This window comes from Bombina bombina, chromosome 1 (genome assembly GCF_027579735.1).
Source record: "Bombina bombina isolate aBomBom1 chromosome 1, aBomBom1.pri, whole genome shotgun sequence".
Taxonomy (NCBI): domain Eukaryota; kingdom Metazoa; phylum Chordata; class Amphibia; order Anura; family Bombinatoridae; genus Bombina; species Bombina bombina.
Genome location: NC_069499.1, coordinates 583813218 through 583833414, shown reverse-complemented (window position 1 = coordinate 583833414; position 20197 = coordinate 583813218). Strand labels below are relative to the sequence as shown.

Here is a 20197-nt window from a genome sequence, read left to right as displayed (position 1 = left end):
AGCTCTGCTGTGGGTGATCCTCTTGCAACTTCCTGTTGGGAAGGAGTATATCCCACAAGTAATGGATGATCCGTGGACTGGATACACTTAACAAGAGAAATAGGAGTTTTTGATAATTGTATTAATAAAACAAAATACTAATTATTATTATTATTATTATTAATCCAAAAAAAGTTTGGATTTCAGAATGTTTGGATTTTGGAATTTCAGATTTAGCGATTTGTACCTGTACAGTATATGTATGTGTGTGTACACATAACTGTTTTTAGATTAATTACCCCTCATTCTGATCTATAATAGTTTGCTATTTAAATACTATCACTGAGATTACGAGTTTTGCGGTAACAGGGGTGCGTTGCTAACGAGCATTTTTTTTTCAATGCTCCCTTAAGACAACGCTGGTATTACGGGCTTTTTTTTAAACCTGCCGTTAGCCGCAAAAAGGTGAGCGTTGAGCAAAATTTTGCTCCACATCTCACCTCAATACCAGCGTTGCTTACGGTAGCGGTGAGCTGACAAAAAGTGCTTGTACACGATTTCCCCATAGGAAACAATGGGGCAGATTCAGCTGAAAAAAAACCTAACACCTGCAAAAAAGCAGCGTTCAGCTCCTAACGCAGCCCCATTGATTCCTATGGGGAAATAACATTTATGTCTGCACCTAACACCCTAACATGAACCCAGAGTCTAAACACCCCTAATATTACACTTATTAACCCCTAATCTGCCCTCCCCGACATCGCTGACACCTGCATTATATTTATAACCCCTCCCTAATTTTCCGCTCCGGACACCGCCGCCACCTACATTACACATGAACCTCTAATCTGCTGCCCCTAAAATCGCAGACACCTACATTATATTTATTAACCCCTAATCTGCCCTGCCAGCATCGCAGCTACTATATTAAATTTATTAACCCCTAAACCTAAGTCTAAACCTAAGTCTAACACCCCTATAACTTAAATATAATTTAAATACAACAAATTAAACATTAAATTACTACAATTAAATAAATTAATCCTATTTAAAACTAAATACTTACCTATAAAATAAACCCTAAGCTAGCTAAAATATAACTAATAGTTACATTGTAGCTAGCTTAGGGTTTATATTTATTTTACAGGCAACTTTGTATTTATTTCTCTTGTTAAATGTATCCAGTCCACGGATCATCCATTACTTGTGGGATATTCTCCTTCCCAACAGGAAGTTGCAAGAGGATCACACACAGCAGAGCTGCTATATAGCTCCTCCCCTCACTGCCATATACAGTCATTCTCTTGCAACTCTCAACAAAGATGGAGGTAGTAAGAGGAGAGGGTTTGGACAAAGGATTATCAGCTAGTTCTTTAAAGGGACAGATTTCGGCTCTGTCTATTCTTTTACACAAGCGCCTGGCAGAAGTTCCAGACGTCCAGGCGTTTTGTCAGGCTTTAGTTAGAATTAAGCCTGTGTTTAAACCTGTTGCTCCTCCATGGAGCTTAAACTTGGTTCTTAAAGTTCTCCAGGGAGTTCCGTTTGAACCCCTTCATTCTATTGATATCAAACTTCTATCATGGAAAGTTCTGTTTCTGATGGCTATTTCCTCGGCTCAAAGAGTCTCTGAGTTATCTGCCTTACATTGTGATTCTCCTTATCTGATCTTTCATTCAGATAAAGTAGTTCTGCGTACAAAACCTGGGTTTTTACCCAAGGTGGTTTCTAACATGAATATCAATCAAGAGATTGTTGTTCCATCATTGTGTCCTAATCCTTCTTCGAAGAAGGAACACCTTTTACATAATCTAGATGTAGTGCGTGCCTTGAAGTTTTACTTACAAGCTACTAAGGATTTTCGTCAAACATCTAGCCTGTTTGTCGTTTACTCTGGACAGAGGAGAGGTCAAGAGGCCTCGGCAACCTCTCTTTCTTTTTGGCTTCGGAGTATAATCCGTTTAGCCTATGAGACTGCTGGACAGCAGCCCCCTGAAAGAATTACAGCTCATTCTACTAGAGCTGTGGCTTCCACCTGGGCCTTTAAAAATGAGGCTTCTGTTGAACAGATTTGCAAGGCTGCGACTTGGTCTTCGCTTCATACCTTTAAAAATTTTTACAAATTTGATACTTTTGCTTCTTTGGAGGCTGTTTTTGGGAGAAAGGTTCTACAGGCAGTGGTTCCTTCCGTTTAAGTTCCTGCCTTGTCCCTCCCATCATCCGTGTACTTTAGCTTTGGTATTGGTATCCCACAAGTAATGGATGATCCGTGGACTGGATACACTTAACAAGAGAAAACATAATTTATGCTTACTTGATAAATTTATTTCTCTTGTAGTGTATCCAGTCCACGGCCCGCCCTGTCTTTTTAAGGCAGCTCTAAATTTTTAATTAAACTACAGTCACCACTGCACCCTATGGTTTCTCCTTTCTCGGCTTGTTTCGGTCGAATGACTGGATATGGCAGTGAGGGGAGGAGCTATATAGCAGCTCTGCTGTGGGTGATCCTCTTGCAACTTCCTGTTGGGAAGGAGAATATCCCACAAGTAATGGATGATCCGTGGACTGGATACACTACAAGAGAAATAAATTTATCAGGTAAGCATAAATTATGTTTTTAACTAGGTAGAATAGTTATTAAATAGTTATTAACTATTTAATAACTACCTAGTTAAAATAAGTACAAATTTACCTGTAAAATAAAACCTAACCTAAGTTACAATTACAGCTAACACTACACTATCATTAAATTAATTTACTAAATTACCTACAATTAAATACAATTAAATTAAATATACTAAAGTACAAAAAAAAAAACACTAAATTACAGAAAATAAAAAAAATACAAGAATTTTAAACTAATTACACCTACTCTAATCCCCCTAACAAAATAAAAAAGCCCCCCAAAATAATAAAATTCCCTACCCTATACTAGATTACAAATAGCCCTTAAAAGGGCTTTTTGCGGGGCATTACCCCAAATTAATCAGCTCTTTTACCTGTAAAAAAAAATAAAAAATACCCCCCACATTAAAACCCACACTCCAAACCCTACTGTAAAACCCACCCAATCCCCCCTTAATAAAACCTAACACTACCCCCTTGAAGATCACCCTACCTCCCTACCTTGAGCCGTCTTCACCCAGCCGGGCACAAGTGGTCCTCCAGAGGGGCAGAAGTTTTCATCCGATCCGGGCAGAAGAGGTTCTCCAGACGGGCAGAAGTCTTCATCCAGACGGCATCTTCTATCTTCATCCAACGCGGAGCATCCTCTTCAAACGAAGTCCAAGCGAAGAATGAAGGTTCCTTTAAATGACGTCATCCAAGATGGCGTCCCTTGAATTCCGATTGGCTGATAGGATTCTATCAGCCAATCAGAATTCAGGTAGGAAAAATCCTATCGGCTGATTCAATCAGCCACTAGGATTGAGATTGCATTCTATTGGCTGATTGGAACAGCCAATAGAGTGCAAGCTCAATCCTATTAGGATTGAGGATTTTTCCTACCTTAATTCTTAATTTTTATTTGCTGTAATTTAGTTGTTTTTTTTTTGTACTTTAGTTTATTTAATTTAATTGTATCTAATTGTAGGTAATTTGTAAATTGATTTAATGATAGTGTAGTGTTAGGTGTAATTGTAACTTAGGTTAGGTTTTATTTTACAGATAAATTTGTACTTATTTTAAGTAGGTAGTTATTAAATAGTTAATAACTATTTAATAACTATTCTACCTAGTTAAAATAAATACAACGTTGCCTGTAAAATAAATATAAACCCTAAGCTATCTACAATGTAACTATTAGTTATATTGTAGCTATCTTAGGGTTTATTTTATAGGTAAGTATTTAGTTTTAAATAGGATTACTTTATTTAATTTTAGTAATTTTATTTAGTTTTATTTAAATTATATTTAAGTTAGGGGGGTGTTAGGGTTAGGGTTAGACTTAGGTTTAGGGGTTAATAAATTTACTATAGTAGCGGCAAATTAGGGGTTAATAAATGTAGATAGGTGTCGGCGATGTTAGGGACGGCAGATTAGGGGTAAATAAAATTTAACTAGTGTTTGCAAGGCGGGAGTGCGGCAGTTTAGGGGTTCATATATTTATTACAGTGGTGGCGATGTCCGGTCGGCAGATTAGGGGTTATAAACTTTATTAAAGTGTTTGTGGGGGGGGGGCTCGGTTTAGGGGTTAATAGGTAGTTTATGGGTGTTAGTGTACTTTGTAGCACTTTAGTTAATAGTTTTATGTTACGGCGTTAGCCCATAAAACTCTTAACTACTGACTTTTAAATGCGGTAGGAGTCTTGACAAGAGAGGGTCTACCTCTCACTTCTTCCAAGACTCGTAATACCGGCGTTAGGCAAGTCCCATTAAAAAGATAGGATACGCAATTTACGTAAGGGGATTTGCGGTAAGCTCGAGTCGCGGAAGAAAAGTGAGCAGTACACCCTCTCCTGCCAGACTCGTAATACCAGCGGGCATTAAAAAGCAGAGTTGGGACCTCTCAACGCTGTTTTTTAAGGCTAACGCAAGACTCGTAATCTAGCCGATTGTATGCAGCTTCAATCAATTTTGTATTGATTTTCAAAACGATTCCAATCTATTTGAACAGCTGCTGACTTAATTTAAAAAAAAAAATGTAGGTAAATATATGATTTTGTGTGGGTTTACTGCATTTTTGTGCACTTTACTTTGTCCTTCATAGCATAGGAAGGATTTCCACAGGCCTTCATGAAGAGAAGATGTAGCCAGCCAATGAGAAACCACTGCATCATCTAAAATGAATGTATTGCTGTACCCTAAATAAGCCTATGTTAAAGAGATACATAGTTGGAATGACAGAGGACACAGAAAAGCTGTATTTATCAGCGTTTGCTTGTTTGTTTATTATACAAACATATATACATGCCACACATAAAACACATCATACACACATTTTTACACACGCATTTGTTTTTATGACAATATGAGTGGGGAGAAGCAAGTGAGAGGGCAGAGACAGGTGTGACAGGAGTAGTGATGGGGCAAAAAGAGGGTGAGAGAAGTCTAAAGATTCATTGGAGTAATTGAAAAAAAGTGTGAATAACTGCCACTGCATTTTTTATGTTTCAACTGAGTATAAACAAACACAATAAAAGTCAAGTTCTGCTGGTATGGCACAGTTATTGCATACTCTTACCTCTACTGGAAATAAACGTCTCCTTCTTATAAAAATATAACATTGTGCATAGTGCTGAAGATATTGACTGTAACTACAATAATCACCTTCATGTTAAAGGGGCACGAACCTTTATATCATATATATATATATATATATTCAAATAGATAAATACATACAGGGAGTATAAAACAGGCTCTATAGTAGCTTCAACTTTAATAATTTAAATAATAACCTCCAAACTGTTGCTCCCTGGTGTCTTAATTGGTGGTCACAAATATAATAATGTGACAGACTCAGTTGAAAGAGGGCCGCATGAGTAGAGGCTCAGTATGACTATCCAACTCAAGCAGAATGTACAGCTAAGGTTGCACTGCACACTACACATGCATATTTTACCAGGCATGGAATACATTATGAAGTTATTTTACTGTCCGTTGTATATCATTTTAGAGTCAATGAGTTTTCATTTGACTTCCGCTGTGCAATTAGTGCTCATTGCTTAATAATAAATGCAAGGCTTATATTATTAGCCTCTCAGAGTCACTACTCACTTTTAGTTTCATGCTTATATTCCCTAATGGCAATATTGGGTGCATATTTTAGCATGAAAGCTTCCATCTATTTCCTATTCAGAGAAATAAAATACATTTAAATAAAAAGAAATCTTTCATCCAAAAGAAAAATCAGCATTTAAAATGGTTAAAATCTATTTTAGAGGGGAAGAAAGTTGAAATTAAAGCTACTTAAATTGCTATTGCAGCTAAGAGGAAATGCATGGTTGTGTACAGTAGATAATAACAAATTGCTTACTGGTGGATAAGGACATCCCCCTTAGGAATAATATAATGAGTGGGTAGGTGGTCTGTCTAGATTTGTTAATGAACTACACAATGAGTTATTTTCTCTATATTTTGTGCGTAGTGGAGGATTTTAAACTCGCATTTTACCTCCATCTAATTTTAAATGTTGTTGTATTTTGCCCAGAATCAACTTCACCCAGCAGTGACTCAAACCTTCTCCCAGCTGATGAGTAGCAACAACTACGCACTCTCAGACTGGACTGGGTACACATCCTAGGACCCTGCAACATGCTCAGCCCTGGGTGCTCACTGGCACTCACAGGAAGCTGTGCTGTCCCCAGAGTCACAGGCAGTTAACCCCAGACAGGACTGGTTGCAAGAACCACAGGGAAAATTACAAAACAAATTAATATAACACACAGAAAAGTCCAGCACTCACAGGAAGCTGTGCTGTCCCCAGAGTCACAAGAGTCACAGGCAGTTGACTCTTGGCCAAATGCTGTAAGTAATCCTTCCATTTTTGCTTTTAATGTTAGCTGAGAGCTTGTAAGTGAGTGCTGGACTTTCTCTGTGTGTTGTTTTAATTTGGTTTGTAATTTTCCCTATGGTTCTTGCACCCAGCCCTGTCTGGGGTTAACTGCCTGTGACTCTGGGGACAGCACAGCTTCCTGTGAGTGCCAGTGAGCACCCAGGGCTGAGCATGTTGCAGGGTCATGGGATGTGTACCCAGTCCAGTCTGAGAGTACAGTCCCCTTCCATGTTTTGTATATGTCTAGGATGATTACATAAGCCTGTGCACCCTTCACTTGTTCCCAGTTTGTTGGATTGAGAGCTTGCATTGTGTGACTGTTTTAGGGTCCCAGGTTTTGGAAGGGACCTTGACGTAGAACCTGGGCTTGTCCTATTTGGCCAAATGCGGTAAGTAATCCTTCCATGTTTGCTTTTAATCTTAGCTAAGAGCTTGTAAGTGAGTGCTGGACTTGCTCTGTGCGTTGTATATACATATATATATATTTATATATATATACATATATATATATTATTCGTACTTCATGCACTCACTACCAACATTTCATTTTATCAACCGACTGGGTTTCTCCTCCATCAAATATTCACAAAAACTTTCTAGTATGAGGGCACTCACAAAACTTGATTTTGCAATGATTATTTATTCATAAACAAACAATTTCCATAAAAAAAGTCAACGTTTCGGCTTATAATTTCTCATCTCATGCAGCTCCGTAATTGCGTTTGACATTGAGCTCTTGAACTGATATCTCAAAGATGGTCTTGATAAAGGCTTAAGTTATAAGCTGAAACGTCGACTCAGGTTTTTTTTATGGAAATCGTTTATGAATAAATAATCATTGCAAAATCAAGTCCTCTGAGTGCCATCATACTTGAAAGTCTTTGTATAGTTATATATATATATGCACATACACACATACAGAGAAAGAGAAAGATTACATGTGCACCTGCCCTGCAGTATATGTGTGTGAGGATCGCAGCATATCTGTGCTATATTCTCTGTATATAAAAAAAATGACCAGGGGATTTTTGCTCTTCAGTAAATTTGTGTATAAAGAACATCTTATTTTTAATATAGTTGTCTATAGAGCAATGCAGAAGTGTTTGTATAGCAGTAAGAATCTATTCATATTTTTCTCTAAATTTCAATCTGTTTCCTTCTTATTAAACAGAGATTACACCAGTAAATAATTAGTGTTCACAGGTAGAAGTATCCTTTTTTGAACCACCACTGTAGGTGTGCCAGCACTGACATAAAGCAACCAGCAGATGGCAATAGTGAGTCACTGAAAATTAAGTATGATAAAGGGACAGTCAATAGAAGTAAAATGGAAATACAGACTATGTCTGTATGAATCATGAAAGAACGATTTTGGGTTGAATGTCTTTGCAAACACAAAGACACAGTTACCTCATCTGCACTTTCACATATAGTGACCCACCCATCCCTGACAATTATACACCATATTATTTGTGAGTGCTAAAACAGATGAATGAAAACAATAAATATCATTGGAAGTGGGTGGTGTTGGTACAAACCACCATTTTCTAGTAGCCATTCCCATTCTCCTTATTTTATTCATCCTTCCTCTTTTCCTTCTCTCTTGGTCTATTCCCTTTGTTCTTTTTAACTCTTTGCAGTCACCTGCATTTCCTCTCCAATTTGCATCTTCTTTAAAATCTCCTGCTGCTCTGAGGCTTTGGGCTGCTGCTGTTTCTGGTTACAGGGATTAATGTGCAGAACTAAGGTGCTTCTAACAGCAACATTCACATAGATAGCTGGGAAGTGCACTGGACAAGCAAAAATTGTATCTTTTCAAATTCAGGCCACATCTGAGGGTTGTGGTGTCTACAATAAAAAATGCATATATTTATCACTCTCACAATATCTGTCAGAAGTGCCACTGTGAGTCACATATTCACAGGCACATTCCCTTCATGTAAATGACATATTTAAACAGATAGAAACATATACAGTCACTTAACCTTATGTATGCACAGTGACATACCAGCCATATGTACACACAGGGAACTATATGTGCTTATTTATTACAACATAGACTCAGACATAAAAAACGTATGCTTTACAGCTTTTAGAATCTGCAAGTATAGTAAAAATGCTTTTAGTAAAAATTATCACTGTTTTAGTGTTAACATTTTTCTTTGCATGTGCATGTGAAGCACAGCTAGATATTCTCAGTGCACCAGCATTTTAAATACTGCAGCTGCTCAGATTACCAGTGGGGATTGTATCATGTCAGCAATTAACAAAATGAGTAATTATCACATGGTACAAGAACCTTAGGCTCTGTGAGCAAGTGCTGTGTTTAAAATGCTGGTGCACAGTGCATACTTTAAAATACAAATTTAAAACAGCTATAGCTTTTATAGAAGCATTTTTGCTAATACATGTAAATTACAAAAATGCTTCTATTCAAAACTGAAATGCCTCCGTGTGGATTCTAATTTTGGCTGAAATGTTCCTTTAAGGTATAGTTATGGTTAAAAGTTATGTATCTATGTAATTAAGTGTATTTTAAATGGATAATAAACTACAATTGTACTGTTACTATGCTATTTTTATTGCAGTTCTCTTTAAAGTCTTTCTTTAATTGTAAACCCTTGTAAGTGCCTGTTGGTAAAGTTCTGCATTTTCACACTGGTCGCTGCCATCATGGAGCTTAAAGGGACATGAAATTAAAAAAAAATATTTCATGATTCAGATAGAGAGTATAATTTTAAACAACCTTCCAATGTACTTCTTTTATCTAATTTGCTTCATTCTCTTAGTATCCTTTGTTGAAGAAGCAGCCATGCACTACTGGGAGCTAGTTAACGTACTGGGTGAGCCAATAATATGAAGCATATATGAGCAGCAACCAATCAGCAGCTCCTGAGCCTACCTAGGTTCTAGCTGCTGATTGGTGGCTGCATATATATTTACTGATTGTCATTGGCTCACCAGTGTGTTCAGTTAGAGACCTGTAGTGCATTGCTGCTCCTTCAACAAATGACACCAAGAGAATGAAACAAATTAGATAATAGAAGTAAATTAGAAAGTTGTTTAAAATGGTATTCTCTGTCTGAATCATAAAAGAAAACATTTGGGTTTCATGTCCCTTTAAGTATTCTTGCGCCCTGTGACAGAGGCCGTGCGAATTTAAACATCAATGACATTGTTGTCTTTTTGACAAGCTGCATCGTACACTTCAGTTTAGCTTGCATAATAAAGTGCAGGAGCTGCATTTTGTTTTTCGGCAGCTGCATTGCTATTCATTATTCATTATTTCTGAGTTTTGTTTATATATATATATATTTATATATATATATATATATATATATATATATATATATATATATATATATATACCAGTGGGAAAGCCTGCCCAGAGGGCAGTCTATTGTGGTGACGGAACCAACAAACCACCCAGCCATTTTTGGAAGGGCAGTCTTTTGTGGTGACTGAACCACCCTGCCATTTTCTGAATCCACCTGGATGCATTGGATTCAAAAATGGCAGGGTGGTGAAAGAATCCACCTGGATGCAGCTTTTGCTCTCTCTCCCCTCTCTTTTGTTCTCTCTTTCCCCCTCTCTTTTGTGCTCTCTCTCCCCCTCTCTTTTGCGCTCTCTCTCCCCCTCTCTTTTGCTCTCTCTCCCTCTCTTTTGCTCTCCCTCTCCCCCTCTCTTTTGCTCTCTCTCTCCCCCCTCTCTTTTGCGCTCTCTCTCCCCCTCTCTTTTGCTCTCCCTCTCTTTTGCTCTCTTTCTCTCCTCTCATTTGCTCTCTCACCCCCCTCTCTTTTGAGCTCTTTCCACCTCTTTTTTGCTCTCTCTCCCCCATCTCTTTTGCTCTCTCTCCCCCTCTGTTGCTCTCTCTCCCCTTCTTTTGCTCTCTCTCTCTCCCTCTTTTACTCTCTCTCCCCCTCTCTTTTGCTCTCTCTCCCCCTCTCATGTTTGTTCTCTCTCTCCCCCTCTTGTTTATTCTCTCTCTCCCCTCTCTTTTGCGCTCTCTCTCCCCCTCTCTTTTGCACTCTCTCCCCCTCTCTTGCGCTCTCTCTCTCCCCCTCTTTTGCGCTCTCTCTCCCCCTCTCTTTTGCGCTCTCTCTCCCCCTCTCTTTTGCTCTCCCCCTCCCCTCTCTTTTGCTCTCTCTCTCCCTTCTCCTTTGCTCTCTCTCCCCTCTCTTTGGCTCTCTCTCCCCTCTCTTTTGCTCTCTCTCTCCCCTCTCTTTTGCTCTCTCTCTCCCCCCTCTCTTTTGCTCTCTCTCTCCCCCCTCTCTTTTGCTCTCTCTCTCCCCCCTCTCTTTTGCTCTCTCTCCCCTCTCTTTTGCTATCTCTCTCCCCTCTCTTTTGCTCTCTCTCTCCCCTCTCTTTTGCTCTCTCTCTCCCCTCTCTTTTGCTCTCTCCCCCCTCCCTTTTGCTCTCTCTCCCCCCTCCCTTTTGCTCTCTCTCCCCCCTCTCTTTTGCTCCCCTCTCTTTTGCTGTCCCTCTCCCCCTCTCTTTTGCTCTCTCTCTCCCCCCTCTCTTTTGCGTGCGCAACTGCCGACAGTGACGGACGCGTTAGATATATATTTGTTATATAACTTAACTGTGTAAAAAAGCCTTCAAAACGGTTTAGTCTTCTGCTATATTATATAAGCTAAACGGAAAAGTTACAGCTGTCAAAAATTCAGTAACATCACAGATCTGTGAAAGCTACTGTCACCCAGGGGTTCTGTCACATGGTACTAAAATACCAAGAGGCTGGTGCCCAGAGTGAGAAGGTGAGGTTTACCAACCAGCAACTGTAAAAAATTAAAATAAGAAAATGTCTCTGAAGGGAGGTGCGGGCACAGGAAGAAAAGCAATAGTAACCTGTTACTGTACTTGTGCCTAGCAGTTTAAAGGGACATTATAGTGAAAAAAATGATAAAATGAGATGCTCCAAACATTAAACTGGAAGAGATAAGTGAAGAGAACCACAATAAATTTCAAACATGATTTCACCGGAAAATGAAACCCTTAATTAATGAGTGCCCAGCACCCATAAATCCAGCGCACTTATTCACAGGTTATCTGATGCATACACCAGTCACTTATACCCACACATCTGTCACATACAATAGAGACACATATGCCAACAATGGTCACAAACGCATTTTACTGATATATACATACACTAAGACAGACATATGCACAAAATGATATGCTCATACAGAAACAAGTGGCAGTTGTTTATGTACACAAACCTCTTCTCACTACTGGATCAAAGCTCATTGCTCTTTGTCAAAATAGAATGAAAAGTATAATTAAAACTATCACATTTCATGAAAAAGTATTTTACAAAAGAATGTACTGTTACAAGCTCACCTACCTTGTGTGATGTAATGGATTTCCCATGACGCAATGTGAAAAAGTGTTTTACAAAATAATTTAGCCAGTTACAAGCTCACCTACCGTGTGTGATGTCATTGATTTACCATGATGCAATTTGAAAAAGTGTTTTACAAAGAATATACCCAGTCCCAGTTACAAGCTACAAGCTCACCTACCGTGTGTGATGTCATAATTTCCCATGATACCTTCCGCTCATGGTTAGCTTGTGCTAACACTAAATATTAATATCAGGGTTTTTTGCCTAGATAAAGCCTTTATGTGAGGTAGATGGCATAATGAAAATAAATGATATCTACAAATTCCTATATGAGAATACAACTAATTTAAAGATGAGACATAAAAGTGCAAAAAATTGTATAATGTATTAAAGCATTTTATTATTGCACTATATAACAAAAGACATAAACTAAAATAAAACACTGTGGGCCAGATTACGAGTGAAGCGTTATCTTAATGTTCACCCATTAGAAGTGGCTGATCAATGTGACCTGCGAGCTCCCTGTTTCACTTTGTGCTTAGTGCAATTAACCAGAAGTCAGACCTCTGGTAAAAAAGAAAAAAATGCCCCAATTGCCCCCAAAATAAAGAGGACAGCACATAAACATTTAAAATAAAGATGAGAATTTTTATTTTTTTAAAAACAAAACAAAACTGCACAAAGCAGTTATAAGGGGTTGAAAAATACGGCACCTAAAGTGCCTTTACATGGAGGTGAATGGGGGACTGTGTTTTCACTGTAAATATATATGCTTATATACATATATTTGTATGCGTTAATATGTATGTATATATATATATATATATATATATATACACATATAAGCACATAAAGATATATGTATATAAGCATATACATATATATTTATTTATGCCCAACGTCGCATGATTTCCCCCCCTGCGCTGCACTAGGTGGTTTGCTGTGGCTGTTGGCTCCCATTGCAGCCTATAGAAGCATCCTCGTGAGCGCTTGACTTCCGGGCAAATTTACGTGCACTGGTATTACTGGGTGGAGTGCAAATATCATGCTCGCGTAAGCGCAATATTGCGCTCCACTCTAAATCTAAATTTGTATATGTGATTTAAATGTATATTTTTCATATTAATTGGTTGAAATAAGCTTTCTGCAGCCCAGAATTATCCTGACGAGTCCTGATGACACAAATATTCATATAACAAAGAGTTTATATGGATATAGCTTGTAATGGTGCAGGTTATGCTTCTATCAACATGAGAACACACAAAGACAAACTTACAGCAAGCACAAATCACAGACTGTATAGTCCCTTGTATGTCAGTGTTACAAAATGCTCTTGTAAGAAGCCTGGGTTCTGATATCCCACAAGTATTTGTGTTACACTCATAAGGTAGCACAAGCCGTAACGTGTCTGCTATTACTGTGGTGAGCCGAGATGCAGGCACTTTATCTGGTTATTATGTGTGGTACTGTGCTCTGGCTTGTACAGAGTTTGAATCGTACATTTTTTATGAGTTCACCTTTATTAAGAGAGATGAGGTCAATACTTTGCACATTTATGTAAATATTTAGTACTTTACCACATATTTGTAATGTGAGGGTTAATGTTCTTAAAGGGATATGAAACCCGAAATTGTATCTTTCATGATTCACATGAAATTTTAAAAAACTTGTCAATTTACTTCTATTATCTAGTTTTCTTAGTTCTCTTGGTATCCTTTGTTGAAAAGCATACCTAGATAGGCTCAGGAGCTGGGAGCTAGCTGCTGATTAGCGGCTGCACATATATGCCTCCTGTCATTGGCTTACAGATATGTTCATTTAACTCCTAGTAGTGCATTGCTGCTCCTTTAATAAAGGATATCACAAGAATGAAGCAAATTGATAATATAAGTCAATTGGAAAGTTATTTAAAATGGTATGCTCAATATGAATCATGAAAGAAACATTTTGGGTTTCATGTCCCTTTAAGATCACACTGCCATGGCACATTTTCTTTGTGAGGAACCATGTTTTTGTTTTGTTTTAGACAGTGTAGGGTTAATGCTCTGTGGCTTAGTTCCAGTGTAATCTCAGCCTGGCATGACTAGCTGCTCTCTGCTGTTGTGTTTATACAGTGCTCCTAGCATGGCCTTATACGGTCACACATATGACATCATGAACTGTTGTCATGGAAACATTCCTGTGACATCATACTCTGGAGAAATCCTCTCCATCCTTATTGGTGGTGTTTCCTCATATATGTGTACTAAATAAAAATAAAAAAAAGTTTATGTGTTCCACTACAAACAACAGGCATTTTTTTGCAGGTTTTTACATCTACTAGCAGAATCTTATGCAGGACTGCTTGTTACAAGCTGCGCCCTTGTTGTTAATGTAACTAGTATTGTCAGTATGTCTGCTTTGCCTGAGTAGTTTTCATTGTACATTTGTTCCTATGACTATTTTTACTGCTTCAGTCTGTGCAATAATTGCTTAGAGAGGGAGGAGAAGTCCCAAACTGAACGATTTCCCAGCCAGTTAAAAAAAACATAAAAATAGCTAGGGTGGTGGTGGGTGTGCCTGCTGGTGTCATAAGCAGTCCAAACCCTTATATTTATATGTAGACAAAGCCCTTGGAGCAGACTAATGATCTGCTCATATTATTAAGCAATAAGACATGGAATCTGTATGAAGTGCTTATATAAAAACTAACATGTATAGTAACATGTAATGTACAAAGTTTGAGTATTTATTTATATAACCATTAATAGTATAACAAAGCCTAGTGTTTTTGCAACTGTATTATTCAACTCACAGAATAGTGAGAGTATCTGTAATATAACCAGGACATGTATATTAAACACAGTACTATATTGGGGCATATATTACACAGTGTGGGTCCACTGTGAACTGAACATATTATTATTATATACATATTAGCAGAATGAATCTTTTATAAACAGACCACATTTTTTATATCAAAAGTATATACAGACCTGTTTATACATTTGTATTATACACAGACCAGTGTGTGTCTGTATTATATAAGTGTCAAACTCTTAAAAAAAAATCAATATCAAGTGTATTGACAAATAAGCAGCAAAACATATGAAATATATGCACCTGCTGTTCAAACAGAAGTGAAATATCACACGTATGTGGTCCTGCCCAAGTTTTGTTGCAGAAAAAAATACAGGCTTGTAAATTCTCACACCCAAGGCCGCCATATTGTCTAGGATTGCTATTCATTCAAGTAACATAAAAGGGCATTATTACATATTTTTTATATTTGCTTAAAACATTATTGTCCATAAAAAGAAACAAAAAATAAATATTACAAACTGTTATGTTATCCAGTGACTACTTGTGTTTGATTTTTTTTCCATGTAAAATAAGACAAGCAGATCTAAACTTCATATGGTTTTCATGCATGGTGCAAACTTTTATAGCTTCTACACAAACTTGCATAGTTTTATGAGGCTTTTACGCAGTACAAAATTGTACATGGGTTTCACACAAAAAGTTACATTGTAGTACTTAATGTCAGGCTGCAGTAAGTAGTTGCATTTTGCAAATAACATATGTATATGATGTATATTGCTATTATTTATTCATTAAGTGTACTTTTTTAAATCTTGCTGATTGAAGTTTGTGTATCTGCTTTACACAGAGCTGTGTGTCTGTGTGATTTACCCAGAGCAGTTAGGTTTTTTATTATACATAGATATTCAAAGGAATGTGTATGCTACACCCTTTTTTATATTCATGTATACTACAGACACAGTAATGTATATTTATTTCTTTACAGTACAGTACAGAGTACTTTTTAGCACAATATGTTAAACATGTATTGCCAAAGTAACAAAATGGTAACAACATTCTTAGCAGTTGGTATGTGTGTTATACACAGAGTAATACATATCTGCATATTATCTTTATTATAAATAGGGAAGTGTGTGTGGTTATATATGCCGAGCAGAATATGCATGTGTATTGTATCTAGAGCAGTGAATATATTTGTTTTATACAACGAGCAGTGGCTGCATGTTTGTTATTTACAGACTCATGTCTGTGTTAAACACAGTACTACATATGTACATTTGCAGTGTTGCTGGCACAGTCAGGAGAAGTCATGCAACTAGATACCTTACTAAGCTGATAAATCTGTCCACTAAGAAGTATTACAGCCTGTAGAATGTGCTCCTCTGGCTGAGCATGCAGAGAAAGGGTTAAGGGCAGAGCAGCTACAGGTTGATATTGTAAGGCAGTACAGACTCTGGGGAGGTGCAGTGGGAGGGAGTTGACTCACATAGAGGAAGCTGTGTTGTCAGTCTAGTTCCTGCACTTTCCGTGTGTTAGCACCCAGCCCAGCTACCTGCAGCATTTGCCAAGTGCGTGACTGACAGCCAGCAGTCACCTGAGAGCCTGATCATTCCTCCCAAGTGGAATAGGAGGCAGCATTACAGGTCCCCTCCTCCTATTGCACAGCTGGTGTTGGGTGAATGACAGGCTGGACATGGCCTGGGACTAAACCCACCAGGGGAGCTAACTACTGCAGTCACTTGTTTGGGGGAAGCTGTTTAAAAAGGAGGAAGCCAAACCTGGTTCTGTGTAAAAAAAGAGAAAGTCTCAGAGACTACAGAGGATTATAGAAATGGACATTTCAGACTGCTTGAGTCCTGAGGCGCAGAATGTGGTAAGACCCTCTCTTTAACCTCACACTTCTGATCACATTGTATGGCAGCTCAAGCTGCTAGTCATGTGTTTGTCTGTCAGGGCTAAATCTACCAGAACTGTGTGTCTGTTTCACTGGAGCTTATCAAGACAGGCTCAGACAGTGCTAGGTGTCTATGTGATTGCCTCCTTCATGTGCTTTATCAGGACAGGGTCAGAGAGTGCTAGGTTTCTATGTGATTGCCCCCTTCCTGTGCTTTATCAGGACATGCTCAGACATTGCTAGGTTTCTATGTGATTGCCTCCTTCATGTGCTTTATCAGGACAGGGTCAGAGAGTGCTAGGTTTCTATGTGATTGCCTCCTTCATGTGCTTTATCAAGACATGCTCAGACATTGCTAGGTTTCTATGTGATTGCCTCCTTCATGTGCTTTATCAGGACAGGGTCAGACAGTGCTAGGTTTTTATGTGATTGACCCCTTCCTGTGCTTTATCAGGACAGGGTGAGTGAGACAGTGCTGGCTTTCTATGTAACATGACCTCCTTGTGGCACATAGTCAGTGCCTGTTTTCGCTACAATGTATAAATTAACAGGTTTCTCTGCAACATAAGGTAACCTCAGACAGTGCTGTTTCTAACACATGTAGGATATATTTATCAGGACAGGTTCAGATACTGCTGCATTTCAATGTAATGTAACGTGACCTCCTGACTGCACATTATTAGGACTGGTATGTAAACCTCTTTTTTTCTCCTTCTCCTTATACAAAGTACAATTGTAATAAAGTAAGACAGGCTATAATGCGTTTACTTTATCTTTCAGTGTAGTCTGTGTTGCAACTACTGGAAACTAACACAGGAAACTCACTTCCAAATGAGTAAGTTGCAGTGACATATGCAGTTGCTTTGACACTGGTTTAGCCTCTTAGATATTGGCAGGCTGACCAGGTAGTCTCTGGTAGTGAACTGGTTAATTTGAAAAAAGTTGTGTACCCAGCTCCATAAGACTGTCTCCAACTTTGTACAGCTTCAGACGCTCCTTGAAAACCCACCTATTCTGAGAGGCATACCATCTCTCCTCCACCTCTCATCCTAACCAAACTAATACATGAACTGCCTGACTCACTGCTGCAAATACAAGCTACCCCAACCTTATGTCTCTGCACCCTTAACCGATGTGACAAGCTACCCCAACCTTATGTCTCTGCACCCTTAACCGATGTGACAAGCTACCCCAACCTTATGTCTCTGCACCCTTAACCTATAGACTGTGAGCTCTCCGGAGCAGGGCCCTCTTTCTCCTGTACTAGATTTATTTAGTTAATGTTTTGTATTTTATCACAAATCCTTGTCATTGTATAGCCCTGTCTTTGTACCCGACGCTATACAAATAAAATATAATAATAATAATACTATAGATGACTGTTTATGTATTTTGTTTCTTTGCTGGCAGTAAAATGGTTAAACATTGCTTCTGGGTATTATCAGTGTAAAGGGGAGTATGTTTGCTCATCATTAATAAAAGGTGTAAGAATGGTCTGCTCACATGTAATCAGATCCAGGGTGTAATGCAGATCAGTGACACAACTGCTAATGAGTTCTCATGTGAGAATGGTGAGATGACACACAAGCTAGTGCAGCTCTGCTCTCATGCGCTCATTTAAAGGGGCCGCTGTTGATGGTCTCATAGGGACAGAGATATGGAAACTACATGTTCATTTTATAAAATGAAATATCATTGTAGTCCTATGACTCAGGATGTAAGAAATTGCTGTGTCATAATAAGAAAATGTCCTAGTTCTGATAAGCACTGACTCCCGCTAATTTGCAACATTACAATACACACCATATTATTATTATTATTATTATTATTGTTATTATTATTATATGTTATTTTTTTATAATGCACTAATCTAATGCAGTGCTATAGACGAGAGTACATAGCAAAACTTACACTAACAAGTTGTACATAGGGTATGTTTCATTGCTGGGGTATATACACTGCAATGCTTAAATGGACAGTAACATCAACATACAACTGTCATAATAAAGAGTGCACAATAGTAAACCACTTTCCTTCTGTTATCTAATTGTCTTTGTTCTCTTGGAATCCTAAGTTAATAAGCATGCCTAGTTAGGCTCAGCAATAGCAATGCACTACTGGGAGCTAGGGTTGCCAGGTATCAGTATTCAACCGTACAGTCTAGTATTTTAGCAGGCTGTCCAGTGAAATCTATACAATAATACTGGGCACTTAAATGTCCAGTTTTTTTTTTTAAGTCCCATAAATGTCAGCTAAATGTAAAGGGCCCTCTATACGTTACAAATATGGCTCAAAAAGAAGTAACACTGTGGGTTTTCTATTATATGTGTTACAGGAAGCCATGGGGTGTTAAATCATTGCCGTATGTGTACTCCTGGCAGTCAAGGGGATCAAATTACTACTGCATATCTGTGTTACTGGCAGCCAAGGAGATGAAATTACTGCTCAATTGTGAAAATTATATGTGGTGGGAGCAAGGATGGGGCCTAAGGTGTAGCTTTTGTGAGTACATTGTGTGACCTTAGCTACCACATGTGTCCAGTCACCTATGGGTCGTCAGGTATTTTTATGGAGCACAGGTGACAACCCTACTGGGTGGGAGCTAGCTGCTGATTGATGGCTGTACATATATGCCTGTTGTCATTGAGTCACTGAATGTGTTCAGCTAGTTCCCAGTAGAGAATTGCTGCTCCTTCAACAAAGAATACCAAGAAAATGCAGCAGATTTGGTAACCTATGTAAATTGGAAAGTTGTTTAAAATTGTATGCTCTGTCATGTCCCTTTAAGCTAACAGACAAACAAAAGCACATCTATTCTCAACACCATATAATAACCATTATCAGTTATACAACGCTAGAGGAATGCCCTGCCTTGAGCAGTAGTACAAGCACTTTTATACAAAGTGCCGTGCATGTAAATAGGCTCTTAAAGGGACATGAAACCCCCATTTTTTTCTTCTATGGTCCAGATAGAGCTTGTGATTTTAAACAACTTTCCAATGTACTTCTATTATCTCATTTGTTTTGTGCTCTTGGTATCTTTTGTTGAAAAGGATACCTAGGTAGGATCAGTAGCTGCTGATTGGTTGCTGCACATATATGCTTTATGTTATTGGCTAAAGCATATGCCATAATGAAGTCTATAAAAGGATTTAGGACACAAACTAATCTAGTTATGTGTTTTTGGATCCTTTGTGAGTATCTGAATACGTTGGTAGATCTGGATTTTCACAGCTCTTAGTGTGGGGATTTTTTATAGGAAACAATCTGGCTACGAAAATATTTAAAGGGCACAAGCTGCTGCTTACTTCCACATTCAGATCCTCACGAAGGATCCGAATGCACATCCCTAACCTAATCTTTACCTTAACGGTAACGTGTAGTGTAAAATTAGTTTGCTCTTAATAATGTTAGACACTCTATGGCAGCAGAGTTTCAACTATGTATAACATTATTTTAAACATTTTTGCAAACACTTCTGCAAGATTGCTAAAGATGCATGCACACTTCTAAACTCACTTAGGATTACTCTTTAACAAAGAATACCAAGAGAACTATGCAAAATTGATAATAGAAGTAAATTGGAAAGTTGCAGGGGCAAAACTACAGGGGGTGCAAAGGGTTGCAATTGCCTCCTTTTGCAGACATGTAATCTGATTTTAAAAAAAATTCTGTGTTAAATGTA

General features: G+C 38.2%; 1 protein-coding gene across 19 annotated transcripts in view; it reads left to right on the top strand.

The window, feature by feature from the left end:
• LRRFIP1 (LRR binding FLII interacting protein 1) overlaps positions 1–20197 on the top strand; it is a 244359-nt gene that overhangs the window by 86620 nt on the left and 137542 nt on the right. For 3 of the 19 annotated variants that reach the window (XM_053698846.1, XM_053698843.1, XM_053698832.1), the window contains exon 1: positions 16139–16491. The exons of the other annotated variants lie outside the window; for them this stretch is intronic. In XM_053698846.1, coding sequence (XP_053554821.1) covers positions 16450–16491 — 42 coding nt within the window. In that variant the 5' untranslated portion in view covers positions 16139–16449. Of the gene's footprint in view, positions 1–16138; positions 16492–20197 lie in introns of those variants that run through there. 19 annotated transcript variants of the gene reach the window in all.